We start from the raw sequence: 15,136 nt of genomic DNA, 5'->3' as shown, positions 1-15,136 counted from the left end.
GAGAGAGAGCACAGAGGGAGAGGAAGAGGAAGAAGCAGACTCCCCACTGAGAGGAGAGCCCCATGCGGGGCTTAATCCCAGGACCCTGAGATCATGACCTGAAGCAAAAGCAGGTGCTTAACCAACTGAGCCACCCAGGCACCCCTATTATCTCAGTCTTAAAGAAGTCTTAAAAAAAAAAAAAAAAGGGCGTCTGCCCTGTACAAAAAATAAAAATGGTGCCTGGGTGGCTCAGTCAGTTAAGCGTCTGGCTTCAGCTCAGGTCATGATCCCGGGGTCCTGGGATCCAGTCCCGCTTGGGCTCCCTGCTCAGCGGGGAGCCTGCTTCTCCCACTTCCCCTCCCCCCGCCATGCTCACTCTTTCTCTTTCTCTCTCTCACAAAAATAAATAAATAAAACCTTAAAGAAAAGAAGTCTGTAGATAGGGAGTTCGAGGGTTGGTTAATTCAGTGACATTATATAATGTCATTGAGAATCCTGGTGCTTTTCACATTTCTGGTCTGCCAACCTCAGCATGTTGATTTTTCTTTTTTAGGCTTTCCCCCTCATGGTTATAAGATGAATGCCATAGCTCCAAGTATCACTTATAAATGAACAAAGGCACGAAGGGGAACATTTCTTCCTCTCTTTCCTTTCTCTCCTTTTATCTCTCTTTTTGATACATAGGAAATGGGGGACTTTCTAGAATCCCAAGAGTAATTTCTCCTAATGTCTCATTGGCCAAGACTGGATCTCAAGCCATGCTGTAGTTAAAAGGGAGGTAACAATTGTCTGTCATATTCAGCTTCCACAGGAGTAGGTGGGCTCTGTCAGGTAAGAATAAGTGTGGGGTATTGAAAGCAGCAAGGGTATCTGCCACCTCCCACCATCATGCTCAAATACCTAAGTATATCTATTACTTTCCTTTATTTTTCTTGGAGACATCCCCTCCTCCAGGAATTCTCCATTCTCCTGTTTCTATTTGGATTGATTGTCATCACTCAGCCTGCTATATGGTTATTATTGTGATACTTCTCTTGGTCATCATCCAGGGAATTCTATTGATTCTATCTCATGATGAATCCCCTGTTTTCTGGATACTCTTTTCTTCTATTTTTTTCATGAAGCACATTATTCAGTGGTTCCTTGAGAAAAGTTTCTTGAGAGACAATTTTATAAGGTATTATATGTCTGAATATGTTGCTATTCTACACTCACGCTTGAGTGATTACTAGGTTTGGTATAGAATTCTAAGTAGGAAATAATTTTCTGTAAGATTTTTAAGATCATTGCTCCATTGTTTTCCAAGTCCCAGTGTGGTTAATGAGAGGTCTGATCTTCTTCTTCTTCTTCTTTTTTTTTTTTAGAGAGAGAGAGAGAGAGAGTGCAAACGGTGGAGCGGGGAGGTGCAGAGGGAGAGGAGAGAGAATCTTAAGCAGGCTTCACGGGCTCAGCGCAGAGCTCAGTGTGGGGCTGGATCTCACAACCACAAGATCATGACCTGAGCTAAAATGACGAAACCTTAACTGACTGAGCCACGCAGGTGCCCCTAGGTCTGATGTTATTCTGATTCCATTTTTGTTTTTATTTATTTTATTTTGTTTATTTATTTTTAAAAGATTTTGTTTATTTATTTGACAGAGAGAGAATGCACAAGCAGGGGAAGAGGCAGGTAGAGGGAGAGGGAGAAGCAAGTTCCCTGCTGAGCAGGGAGCCCAATGTAGGACTCGATCCCAGGACCTTGGGATCATGACCTGAGCTGAAGGCAGACGCTTAACTGACTGAGCCACCCAGGCACCATTTTTATTTTTTGTACATGATGTTTATTTTTCCCTAGAGTCCTTTATTCCTTGATATTCTAAAAATTTATATGTGCTTTGGTGTGCATCTTTTTCTTCTCCATTTTGTCTTTTCTCTTTTCTGAAATTCCTCTAGGCTTAATGTTGAACATCTCTTTGACTTTTTTTTCTTACTAGGAGATTTCCTCAACTTTATCTTCCAATCCTTCTATTGAGTTTTAAAAATGTATTACCACAAATTCCTAAGAGCTCGTCCTTATTTTTGATTCCCCTCCCTTTTTTGGTATCATCTAATTCTTGTTTCATGATTGCAATATTTTCTCTTATATCTTTAATCTTATTTTATTTCTTTTAATTATAATTTATATGGAAGTTTTCCTTTGTTTTTTGCAATGTCAATTTCCTCTGGGATTATCATCCCCCAGGGTTTTTGTTTTGTTTGTCTCTGACATCCATGTTGCAGATGTTGCCAAAATATCTGATGAAACTTGGATGACTATTTTTTTTTATAGATTTTTTTTTTTATTTATATATTTGACAGAGAGAGACACAGCGAGAGAGGGAACACAAGCAGGGGGAATGGGAGAGGGAGAAGCAGGCTTCCTGACGAGCAGGGATCCCGATGTGGGGCTCGATACCAGGACCCTGGGATCATGACCTGAGCCGAAGGCAGACGCTTAACGACTGAGCCACCCAGGCGCCCCTTGGATGACTATTTTTAAGAGTGGATAACTAAAAAGCTTACTGGAAATCCATCCAATATTTTCTCATGTGCTATTAACCCTTCAGAGAAGACTACTCCAATTTCCTGACTGAGGAGTAGATAACCTGCTGCAAAAATTCTAGAAACTGACTGAAAATGTTGAGGGTCATTATTCATAATGTGGAACCTCATTTAATCCTCTGTTTTCAGGACGATGTCTCATTGCTCACTCTCCATTGCACAAGGAATGCCCTAGACTGGAAACATTCTGGTTCTGATTCCATAGGAAATAAAAACGTTGTTTCCAAATCCAATTGGAAGAGAGGTTGTTTTGTGGCTGCATGAGATGGGGAAGGGATCTTAGAGCCTAACTACTTCTTACACAGGCTTTCAACCAATTCTCCTACTTTCAATCTCCCTCCTCACTCTTGCTTTCTCAAATACTGAAGCTTTCCTGGGTTCTGTGGCCCAAATCAGCTAGTTTCCAAATTTCTTCTTCCTTTTTCTTTTCTTTTGCAGTGTTTTATAAATTATTATACTCACAGATACATTTATGCCAGCGTATACATTTTGTATTCTCATTTGTCTTATTCACTATATATAATATATAATGTTTTTAATATTTTTCTCACTAATTTAGTACTGCAAAAACTGCTTTGAAGCCGTTGATCTACTTTCATAGATTTGAGATCGGATGTGTACTATATTAATAATGAAGAGAATGAAAATGTAACCAACAAAAACTGTAATGTGTAAATTACATAAAAATGAAGTGAAAAGCACATCTATTAACTGATTGGTCACATAATTTAGCTGGAACAAACATATGCAGTCCTTGTAATACATGTGTAGTCACTAGGATATGATTATAAAGAATAAATTGTGATTTCTATGAAAGTCATAATTTTTAATTTAAAAATTTATAGAGTATATGTGCACAAAATGGTTTCAGCTCTTTTTCCTTTGAAATCACTGGGGATCACCTAAGCAATCAATCTTTGATGACAAGCACGGGATGGAGGGCACAGTTTAGGAAACACTGACTTAGTAGGGATCGTCTAGGGTAGGAGAATCTAATGTTGATTTTATGCATGTACTGCTGCCCAGGTTTAGCAATATTCTGGAAAGCTCATAGCATTTTTTAAAAAATTGGACAAATAGAGATTAGTAGGATGCTTCCCCATTTGCAAAGTGCTTTCACATCCATGATCTCATTTGAAGTGGGCAGGGCAGGGATTATCTTGCTCAAGAGATATTTCCAAGGTGTTCAGTTAGAATGAAGGCTTTCTGATTAGTTGCTTTGAAAGATTTATTGGAGTGTGGGGCTATTCTTCTACAGTGAAGACTATTATTTAACAAATAGCCCATGAAACTTGTCCCATAGCAAACCATCCCAAAACTTACTGGCTTAGACCCAAAATTTATTATTTCATACGGTTGTATCGGTTGGCAATGTGAATGGTTCTTTTGCAGGTCTTTCCTGGAACCTCTCATGTGACTTCAGTTATCTGATGATATAACTGGGTTTGGAGGGTGCAAAATGGCCTCACTGACATGTCTCGCAGTGCTGGCTGTCATCAGGGGTAACTTGATTCTCCTGGGATTGTTCATAGTGTGGGGTCTCAGTGTTCCAAGAGTATGAAAGTGGAACTGCCAAATCTCTTAAGTTGAAAGTTGCAAAGGCTGGAACTTGTGTACTGTTTCTAGCACAGATTTAAGGTGTGGAGAAATAAACTCCGTGGGAAGAGTTCCAATGTCACATTGCAAAGGGGTTGGGAACCAGGGATCAGTGATTCACTGGGGCCATTCTTTTTTTTTTTTTTCCTTTTACTAAGTAGACTCCATGCTGGGCTCGGAGCCCAATATGGGGCTTGAACTCATGACTCTGAAATTGAGACCTGAGCTGAGATCAAGAGCCAGACACTTTTTTTTTTTAAAGATTTTATTTATTTATTTGACAGAGAGAGACACAGCGAGAGAGGGAACACAAGCAGGGGGAGTGGGAGAGGGAGAAGCAGGCTTCCCGCCAAGCAGGGAGCCTGATGTGGGGCTTGATCCCAGGACCCTGAGATCATGACCTGAGCCGAAGGCAGACGCTTAATGACTGAGCCACCCAGGCACCCCAAGAATCGGACACTTAACCATCCCATCCAGGCGCCCCGGGCCCATTCTTATAATAATCAACCACAGCTATTGTGTATGAAGATTGTTCACTCCATTTTACATTTTCCTCTTCATGAGAACTTTTGAAAGAAATACCTGACTGGCTCTAGTATGGAGGATTCTTCTCTTTATCCTAAGCAATCCATAACTACACTGATATTATGAAAGGAGCACCAGACCAGTAGTTAGTAGATCTTGGTTTTTCATTGAAGCTATTCATTGTAGCACTGTTTGTAATATAAAAGACCTGGAAGAACCCCAACTAAGTTAATCATAAGAGCACTGGTTGAATAAACTGTGGTAGATTCACTCAGTGGAATATTACACAACTATAAAAGAAAATGAATGAAGATATATTATTGTTAAGTGAAAAAAAACAAGGTAGAGGAGGGGTGCCCGGGTGGCTCAAGGTTAAGTGTCTGCCTTCAGCTCAGGTCTTGATCCTGGAGTCCTGGGATCAAGCCCCGAGTTGGGCTCCCTGCTCAACGGGAGCCTGCTTTTCCCTCTCCTCCCTGCTTGTGCTCTCTCTCACTATCTCGAGATGTCACTAACTGTCTCTCTCTCAAATAAATAAATAAATAAAATCTTAAAAAAAAAACAAGGTAGAGGAAAGCATGTATAATAAAAATATGATTATCTAACAAAGAATAAGACTGAACCCAAACAAAACAACAACAATTACTTATAGGAAGAGGGGAGAAAATAGGGTAGAGGGGCTACAATGGAAGCTAGCCCTTCCTGAATATGTCTTGTGGTGTAGTTGTAACTTTGAAACCATGTAAATTTTTAAAGATTATAAAACAAAATTAAAGATTTATAAAGCAATTTTATATAAAACAAAGTAAAACAAGTGAACCTACCTTTTTGTTGAATTGGTGGCATAACCACATAGGATTTTTTTAAAAAGATTTTATTTATTTGTCAGAGAGAGAGCACAAGCAGGGGGAGCAGCAGGGGCAGAGGGAGAAGCAGGCTCCCCGCTGAGCAAGGAGCCTGATGTGGGACTCGATCCCAGGACCCTGGGATCCTGACCTGAGCTGAAGGCAGCCGCTTAACCCACATAGGATTTTTGAAGTGAATTTAAAATGTAGTAATTGGACTGTTCCTCACTAGTGGGATGTTTGGAGGACAAAAGGATGGCAGAAAAAAAAAAAAAAAGAAGGAAAGAGAAAGAATTGTTTGTAGTAATTACATTATTAGTAAAAATATTGGCATTGTTATTATGAAAGTATTATACATATTGTAGCATATATTCTATAGTGTGTGTGTGCGCATGTGTGTGTGCATGCACACTACAGCATAAGATAGAACATGAATCTGATCAAGACTCTACATCTACTTCCCATTTACAGGAAACGAGCCAGAGAAACATGTTAAATGACACTGTGGAGGTGGATGCAACTAACCAAGTTCAGAATGTGGAAAAGATGACAAGGCAATGACTAGTTTCTTCAATAAACCAATTGCAGAGAACACACAAAAATGGAGGCAATATAGATTAAAAGAGATCAAGAGATGTACCAAACCAATTCTTTGCTATTTCTTCCATTGAGGGTTGGATTCTAATTTCCCTCCCCTTGAATCTGAGCTGGCTTTAGTGACTTGCTTGACCAGTAGAATGTAGTGAAAATGACATCCTGGGAATTCTGGGACTATTTCATAAGAAGCCTGGGAGTTGCCAGATGGGGCCACTTGCAGCACTGTCTCTGGGATTCCTGAGCCTCCACGTAGGAAGTCTGAGTACTCTTAGATCGGTATGTTACAGAGGCCAGAATATATAGGCCCAGGTGCAGTCATATGAATGACACCGTCTTGGATCCTCCAGACCAACCATAGTCGATGTGGAATGGACCAGAAGGATTACTCAGCCAAGTATTGCTCAAATTACTAATCTATAATATGGTGAGATATAATAAAATGTCGTTTGTTTTTAGCTACACAGTTTAGGAGTAGTTTGCTCTACAATTATAGATAACCAGAAAAACATCTAATATTTTAAGAGGGACATTAAGATCTAGTGTTAGTAGAATGTGGTTTGCAGGAGGAAAGGATGAGGAAGAAAACAAGAAATACGTTTTTGGGTGTGCACAGTTTGTGAGGTAATGTTATTTCATGATGAAAATGATACTTAATAAATAGTGTGGTGAAACTGAGGAATTGATTTATTTTATTTGAGGTTTCAAAAATAGCTATGGGAAATTGGTATGGGGGGAAGAGAGAGAGATGCATAATTATTTTTCCCTTTATGAATGTGCATTCCTGACATCTCTGAGGACTAAGATTGTCCTGCAGGGAGTATGATTAAAGTTACAAAGAGGAAAACAAAATAAGTAAGTCAGCTCTTGATCCTGCTGCTATATTTACCCACAAGAAAGGAGGCCGCTCTCAGGTGGGCTTTTGTCTAAGTAATGTCCTGAAATCCAAGTGTAAAAGAACAATATGAAATCTCAATTCTCCCAAACGGTTTGGGGCAGTTCAGCCCTTGAGCCCCTGGGGGGCTTGGTTCCCAAGGAGACTAATCCCACTTGCTTAGCATTAGGTATCACTGGGGCAAAAGAGCTCTAGTTTGAAGCTGTGCAGAGAGGCCCTCGTGCAGGCTGGAGCTGGGTCCCTCTGCCCCATAGGATGTGAAATGTATTGATGTTGAAGTCATTCAAGTGAGTGTGCTCACTCAGGGTGTAGGAGGAGGGGCCGATGGGCCTGGCAGGAGCTGGCCACTGACTACTGAAACTAATTTCACCCCAGATAGAGCTCTTCCCCAAAGGAAAGTAGATCAAGGGGGAAAGCATCTGAGACCATGAGGTGGGGTCTCCATGTACAATTTAGTTGGATATTGGAAGCTCTAAGGATTTATTTTGGCCTCAGGTACTAGTTATTTCAAGTACAAGTTGTTCTTTGTTGCCTTATTATCTGTAGTTTTCCATAAATACCCTTACTTTCATATGACCATGCCTCTGCCCAGGCTGTTCCCACAGATATGGCTTGCTTGCTCGGTACACTCGAATGCATCATTTAAATCTTAGCTCAGATGCTACCTGCCTATGCAGGCTTCCCTGCCATTTCTGAGCAGACCTGAGGGTCCTCTGATCCCATCAATTATTGCACCTTTAAGTTACTTCCACTGAGGCGTGTACTGCATTGTATTATAATGACTTGTTTGCATGTCTGTCTTTCCATCAGGAAAGATAGAGATCATGGCTTCTTATCTCTGTATTTCCCAGTCCTAGCTCCAATACTGTTGGTGTCAATAATGTCTGAATGAATAAGTGACTAGATGGATATTTTATGTATAAGGATCAATTTTGTGAATCAGGCTACAGGATTTCTAAGCCATGAATATCTTATATGTATGTATATAGAGAGCTTTATGGTTGACAAAGAACTTCCTCTTGCATTAGCTCATTGATTTTCACAATAGCCTTATCAAATAGGTTCACACTGTTATTCCCATATTATAGATGGAAACATTGGGCTTTTCTATAATCAGTTGGATAATAAAAGGCAGGATTGGACTCCAGTCTTCATCTCAGGCTCTAATTTTAGCTCTCCCTCTGCTACATTAGATTGCCTTTTTCTAAGTTTCTACAGCCTTCAAGTGGAGCTGCTCTCTTGCATTTGAAAATAGTCACTTTGTTGGGGGAAAGGACAGATGATGCTGATTTTATAGAGTGATGTGTTGGTAAGGAACTGGTGAGGCCTAAGGAATCAAGAACATGGATATTTGTTGAGCCCCTATTTCATGCCAGGAACTTTCATATGCACCAACTCACAAAATCTTTGAGGAGTTGAAATTATCTTTATTGTACAGATGAGAAAAGTAAGACTCAGAGGTATTATTTGCCTGTTATGTCATGTAATTCTCACAAAGACTCTGAGAACAGTTATAACCATTCCCATTTTTCAGATAAGGAAACTGAGCCTTGGGAAGATGAACTGACTTGTCCAAGAACCCACTAGCAAGTGAAAGGCCAGAATTTGAACCTGTCCTCATCTAACTCCAAAACAACTCTGAGCTTAAAACTCCAAAGGTCTGGAAATGAAGAGACTTTTACATATGACACCCTTAATATTCTATTTATTTTGAATATGATTATGTTAGGGCTTAGTTAACTCTCTGCAGATTAAGAGAGATTTTTCAGACTAAAGATAACAATTAAATGTAAAGTCCTATGCAATCTGTGTCTGGGGATTTGTAAGACCTGCTCAGTTAAAAGAAGGTGAAAAAAAGAGTGCTCTTAGCTGCCAGACATGGAGGCCTATGGAATGGTCCTGTCAAAAAGGGGAAGGAAAGTGCTGACATCCACATCTGACAGGTGAGAAACACAACTCAGTAACAGGCTCACACAATTTTCTTAGTGCAAATGTCACCAAGAGTAAAACAGATAGTCCAGTGATTGAAGACAAAATCCTGTGTGTAACTCTAATGAAAGGTACATTATAATTGAGCCACCTTAATTAAAAAAAATAAAAAGTTTGATTCAGCTATGTTGGCTTAGGAAGTGTCTACTTCATCTCCTAAATGGAGAGTGCTCATCTGGGTTCTCTTCTTTGATAAGTCTGTGCCTTCAGGGTGCTCAAAAATCATTTTGCTACATCCTGAAAAATGAGGCTTAAAGAAAAGAGTTTTATAAGAGATGGTGTGCATCTCCCTGAGGCAGACTCTGCATCTAAACTATCATAACTTACTTACTTGTTTATTTTTAAAGATTTATTCATTTATTTGGGGGTGAGGGGCAGAGGGAAAGGGAGAGAGAGAATCTCAAGCAGACTCCCTGCTGAGGGGGGAGCTCAATCTCACAATCCTGAGATCATGACCTGAGCTGAAATCAAGAGTCAGTCACTTAACCGACTGAGCCACCCTGGCGCCCCTATCATAACTTATTTAGAGAACACTTTATCACACACCTTATATGTCTTTTCTATCACTGTGTGTTCATATATGTGATCTCACTGAATCCTCATGAACACCCTGTGACAGAAAAGACATAAGGGAATATAGTCACCTTCTTGTGTTTTAGAGAAATAAGGGTGAATACTCATCACAGGGTATGCAAGAGTCAACAGATAAGGATTTTTCACAGGATGTTTCCTTTAAATATGACAGGTGCCCATAAGGTGGGCGACCCTTACTTGCATTTAATGTGAGTAAATTAAGGCAGAGAGAGGTTGGCTGGTTTGGCCAAAGCCATGTATTTATCAGAATATGGATTTTAACCCAAATCACAGAGCTACTGAGTGGTGGAGCTAAGACAGAATGGGGAACAGACACGTCTTCTCTGAATCATCTTCCGTGGTCTACAATATTGCTCATTTTTTCTATCCCAAGAGGATCGCCCAGGTGAAACCGGATCCAAGTGAACTTCAGGGTGATCCTTGAAATGCAACAGAAGTTCCAGAAGGACAACTTAAATGGCATGACAAGTAGGGGAGAGGTTCCCATCCATATTTTGTCCTAAGATGCTGTAAGTTTTATACACACACAGGGTTCTCTCTCAAGCACCAGCTGGCTTAGGGTAGTGACTCCATTCTCCTTTGCCTCCTGCTGTCTCTCTACAATACTAAAAGATAGGCCCAGTGCTTGCCTCAGTTTACTATAAGCTAATTGTTATTTCTAACAATAGAAAGAAGAGTATAATAGAAATAGGGTAGAAGAAGGATTACCGGTCTTGAGAGTCCTGTGGAAACTCCAATTAGAGCCTTAGGAGCAGGTCTATAGCTTGAAGACACATTAGTTGCCTTCTCTCATCATATAGATGAAGAGGAAGGGGCCAAGTCAAAGCACAAATTCTGTCAAGGACTTAGGAATGGCTTTGGAGTTGAACTGGACTGAATATGGCTTAGGGCAACTCACCGAACCCCTCTGAGGCTGCTGCTTCATTTGTTAGATGGTGATAATAATATGCACTTATTATTAATAAGGGATATTGTTCAAAAATGAAATGTGATAATGTACACACAGCGCCTGGCATAAGCAAGCCCCCAATACCTGGTGGCTATTATTGTTACCAGAGCAGGGGGCTGAACCCACCTCTTTGGACTCTCGCCTTCTCAGCCTCAGGGAGAGTCTCCCGCGCCAGAGCGTGATGGTACAGGGGCTGGAGTTTGAGGCCAGGCCATCTTATCCTCGCCTCGTGCTGCTGCAGCTAGCCAATAGAAACGCCGCAGGGAAACGAAGGGGTTAAAGTGATGAGCTTGAGAAAGCCCTGAAAGCTGGAAAAACGCCCTCCCTCCCACCCCCCCACGCCCCCGGCCTGGCTAAGTAAGCCCCTCCCCTTCGCCACCGGGGCGGTAGCCTTGCGCTCCCTCCCTCCGCCCCTCGCTTACAAGACCTAATGAGCTCCCCCGCGAGGCCGAGCAGCGAGCCCGGCCCCGAGCGAGGAGGCTGCGCCGCGCGCGCCGCGCCAGGGCGGGAGCCGGGCCTGGGTCGCGGGCGGGAATCGGCCAGGGGCGCACCAGCCGCGCGGCGGGCCGCCTGGGAGTCGCGGCGATGGCGGTGCAGGCGGCGCTCCTCAGTACGCACCCCTTCGTCCCCTTCGGCTTCGGGGGCTCCCCGGACGGGCTGGGGGGCGCCTTCGGAGCCCTGGACAAGGGCTGCTGTTTCGAGGATGATGAGACCGGGACACCAGCGGGCGCGCTGCTGGCCGGCGCCGAGGGCGGGGACGTGCGCGAGGCCACCCGCGACCTGCTCAGCTTCATCGACTCGGCGTCCAGCAACATCAAGCTGGCATTGGACAAGCCCGGCAAGTCGAAGCGGAAGGTGAACCACCGCAAGTACCTGCAGAAGCAGATCAAGCGCTGCAGCGGCCTCATGGGCGCCGCGCCCCCCGGTCCGCCCTCTCCAGGTGCAGCGGACGCGCCGGCCAAGCGGCCCCTAGCCGCCCCCGGCGCCCACACCGTCGCGGTCCCGCCCCATGGCAAGGCTGCCCCCCGGCGGGAGGCGTCGCAGGCCGCGGCGGCCGCCAGCCTGCAGAGCCGGAGCCTGGCCGCACTCTTCGACTCGCTGCGCCACGTCCCCGGGGGCGACGAGCGGGCCAGGGGTTCGGTGGCGGCGCCCGTGGCCGGGCTCGGTGGAGCGGGCGCTGGGGGCTCGGGAGGGGACGCGGCCGGCCCCGCGGGAGGTACGGCCGTCCCCGGCGCCAGGAAGGTCCCGTTGCGGGCCCGCAACCTGCCGCCGTCCTTCTTCACCGAGCCGTCCCGGGCGGGAGGCGGTGGCTGCGGACCGTCGGGGCCCGGCGTGAGCTTGGGCGACTTGGAGAAGGGCGCGGAAGCCGTGGAGTTCTTCGAGCTGCTGGGGCCGGACTACGGCGCCGGCACCGAGGCGAGTGTCTTGCTCGCCGCGGAGCCTCTCGATGTGTTTCCCACGGGAGCCGCCGTCCTGCGGGGCCCCCCGGAGCTGGAGCCCGGTCTGTTTGAGCCGCCACCCGCGATGGTGGGGAGCCTACTGTACTCCGAGTCCTGGAGCGCCCCGGGCTGCCCCCCGACCAAGAAGCCGCCCCTGGCCGCCCCCCGCGGCGGCTTGACCTTGAACGAGCCCTTGCGCTCCCTGTACCCTTCTGCGGCGGACTCTCCCGGCGGAGAGGACGCGCCCGGCCTTTTGGCGTCTTTCGCCCCCTTCTTCTCAGACTGCGCACTGCCCCCGCCACCGCCGCCGCATCAGGTGTCCTACGATTACAGCGCGGGCTACAGCCGCACGGCTTACTCCAGCCTCTGGAGACCGGACGGGGTTTGGGAAGGGGCGCCCGGGGAGGAGGGGGCGCACCGGGACTGAGGGAGAGGTACCGTTGCCTGTTTGCGACTGCTGTGGGGAGCTCCCGCCTCCGGGTTTCTCCTAAGCCTAAGAACGACAGGAAAGTGCACGTGGAGATGAAACGGGATTTTAAAATATTCAATTAATAAAAGAAACTTAAGAAAAAAATGAAGAGGAGTTGGGGGGTTGTTTTAATCACAGCCTCAAGTGTTAAAAAAAAAAAACCGAAAAAAGCCGTTGGTAGGTTCTTACTGGACCAGACAAGCAAGAAGCCACGCCGGGCTTTGGGGAATGGGGTGGGGATGGTGGAAGGGACGAGGGGTGGCTTCTGTAGCCACCTGACCCTTCTACAACTTTTCAGCAAAAGGTCAGTGTGTTCAGTGTAATTGCCCCATCCAAACAGTGCGCTGGTTCCTCCCTTTCCTTCCCTTTTGAGTGCATTATGAATTAAAGCCTCTTGAAAAGACTGGAGCGAAGATACGTTATTGATTGGGGTGTTTTCTTAGAGGACGGTTTTCGGTATGGTCTCCTTGCCTTGCGAGGTGAGAGTGGTATTGAGGACAGGAGGTCAGTGGCCCACTGCTGACCTCCTGTGCGCTGATCCTTGTGTGTGCGACTCTTCTCTGACACTCCTCAGTGTTTTCTGCTCCCTTCCTCTTCCATCTCATACTTCTATTTCTTTCCACTCTCACCAGTGCTGTTGCTTACTTTCCTTCTCTTTCTATGGTCTCCTGTTGCTCTCTCTTGATATTTTTTTCTGTCAGCTTTTCTTTATGTAGGAGGCTTAAATTTGGCAAACCTGGGGGTCCATTTCTCTCCTTTTCCCGTTCTTCAGCTACTTTGCTAAGGTGGCACTGGGCAAGTTACAACATCTTTGTATCTAAATTTCCTTATTTGAGAGGAAGGGGATAATATTCCTTCTCTTATCTCTTCTTTATAGGTTGTTGGGTAGTTCAGAGGGGAAATATATAAAACTCCTTAGGGCTGCTTCATTGGTTTTGCAGGTATCCATATTTTATATACATGTATCAATAGTTTATACAGATGGAAGCCATTAGGATTTTGAGTCTCATGCTCTTTTTTGGCCTATGCCTGGTGATTGCCCTTTCCCTTACAAGCTGTAAATGCTATCTACCCTTTCTCCTTCTGTTCCACTCCCCACCCCACACCCCCTTGCTTGGTTTCTGCCTCCCTGTGTGTCCTCACTCCCTATACTCACACTCTCTCCGTGGAAGGGAATGGTGAGGGTATGAGTTTCCTAAGGAGTATTTATTCCCTAAATAGCAGGGTTGATGAATGGAATCTGAAGGGCCCGGAAGAGTCCGATCTGTTATCTGAGAGAGATTTGGGGGAAAAGTCAGATAAATGTTTTAACCAGCCATAATGTGGCAGAGAGAACAGATGACGTCATCGGTGTGGTTGAGGGGCAGAGAAGGAAAGACTGGGTGGGGAGGGAGCAGCTGGAAAGAAAGGAGGGAGCCCTTTAGTTCTGCAGACCTGCCATGAAAATGCATGAAGACCAACATTCAGGATGTGTAAGGAGATGTCATTTACTGATTAATGACATTGCAAAGAGCTGCCTCGGTTCAAGGCAGATTCTAAGAATACCTACACGTGAGAAAGTAGAAACCCCCGTGTTACTGCAAAAGATGTTAAAATCCAGATTAATGTTTGTACAAGTCAAAAGTGCTGTGACATTTTCAGAAAGGAATTTGTCAAGAAACTAATGGGTATCAAGACATGGCAGACAACTTTAAGTGGTATTACTGAGTCTCTTTATTCTGAATAAAACCTTTCTTAAGATAGCGCCACAGGAAATAGAGCAATGAGTCTTGTTAATGATAAGAGAACTTTTTCAACTCCAGAAACTTGGTGTCTATCGGATTTCTTTCAAAGTGATAAAAAGTGACTAATTCCATTGTGTTAGCAGAATATTATTCAACAGTCGTTTAATTTCTCTGAACTACTTTATGATGAGTATTACCCAGGGTAGAATTTCACAGGAGGAAAATGTTAACAACCCTGTGACGATTACTAAGGCCGTAGCAGGCACTGCAATGTTTCTTTCTTAATTTCTTCTTTCTTTTTGTACCCAGTTCAGTAAAACAGGTTCTCTCTCTCCCAGGACTTTTCCATGCCTTTCATTAACAGTGATAATACCAACACTGTGTGTTTCCCTGTGCTTGCACTGAGCTCCTTAACGGTGCCATGAGGTAGGTGCTATTCTTATCCCCGTTTGAAAAGAGAGGCTCACACTTGTTAAATAACTTGTTGAAATCAAGTAATGGGCCCAAGATCCAGATCTACAAGTATCCGAACAGCAAGACCTGCTGTGCTTTGCTAGTGTGTAGGATCCCCAGTCCCCTGCATTATGCTACCAGCAGGGGTTCTCAACCTCACTGCTATTGACATTTTGTTCAAGATAATTCATTGCTATGCAGGCTGTCCTGTGCATAGTAGAATGTTTAGCGCATCCCTGGCCTCTACCCACTAGATAACAATGACACTCCCCTAGTAGTGACAAGAACATCCCCATTACCACGTGTCCCCTGAGGGGCAAGATGGCTGCCAGTTGAGAACCATTGTGCTAGACAAATATAGAAACAGCGTCTATGGGGTCCCTGGCACTTTTGCAGACATGGTCTCATTTAATTCTTACAAAGGCCTGTGCTTAGGTATTTTTATAATCCTCATGACAAAGGAAGGCTGAAGGGAGGGGTTCCATCAATCAATTTAGCTATATCT

The 15,136-nt window shown here is 44.6% G+C and overlaps 1 protein-coding gene and 2 long non-coding RNA genes across 3 annotated transcripts in view; 2 read left to right on the top strand and 1 right to left on the bottom strand.

Moving 5' to 3' along the window:
• Nucleotides 1–6,797, top strand: part of LOC118551068 (uncharacterized) — a 35,227-nt gene extending 28,430 nt beyond the window's left edge. The window contains exons 4-5 of the long non-coding RNA XR_013442688.1: nt 1,359–1,532; nt 5,997–6,797. This is a non-coding gene — a long non-coding RNA (uncharacterized LOC118551068). The remainder of the gene's footprint in view (nt 1–1,358; nt 1,533–5,996) is intronic.
• Nucleotides 6,798–9,814: 3,017 nt separating this feature from the next.
• Nucleotides 9,815–10,833, bottom strand: LOC118551069 (uncharacterized). The gene is made up of 2 exons (XR_004924881.2): nt 10,673–10,833; nt 9,815–10,016 (listed from the first exon to the last, which is right to left on the bottom strand). It is a non-coding gene; the product is annotated as an uncharacterized LOC118551069 (long non-coding RNA).
• Nucleotides 10,834–10,976: 143 nt separating this feature from the next.
• On the top strand, nt 10,977–12,857 carry FAM181B (family with sequence similarity 181 member B). Its single transcript, XM_036116572.2, has one exon. It carries the CDS (start codon nt 11,132–11,134, stop codon nt 12,410–12,412), a length of 1,281 nt encoding a protein of 426 aa, XP_035972465.1. The 5' UTR covers nt 10,977–11,131; the 3' UTR covers nt 12,413–12,857.
• The last annotated feature ends 2,279 nt before the right edge of the window (nt 12,858–15,136 follow it).

Source organism: Halichoerus grypus, chromosome 11 (assembly GCF_964656455.1).
Source record: "Halichoerus grypus chromosome 11, mHalGry1.hap1.1, whole genome shotgun sequence".
Lineage (NCBI taxonomy): Eukaryota > Metazoa > Chordata > Mammalia > Carnivora > Phocidae > Halichoerus > Halichoerus grypus.
This window is presented reverse-complemented; position numbering and strand designations above follow the sequence as displayed.

What these genes read in the sequence shown, in the direction of transcription:
- FAM181B (XM_036116572.2), top strand. Translation starts at nt 11,132, where the DNA reads ATGGCGGTGCAGGCGGCGCTCCTCAGTACGCACCCCTTCGTCCCCTTC.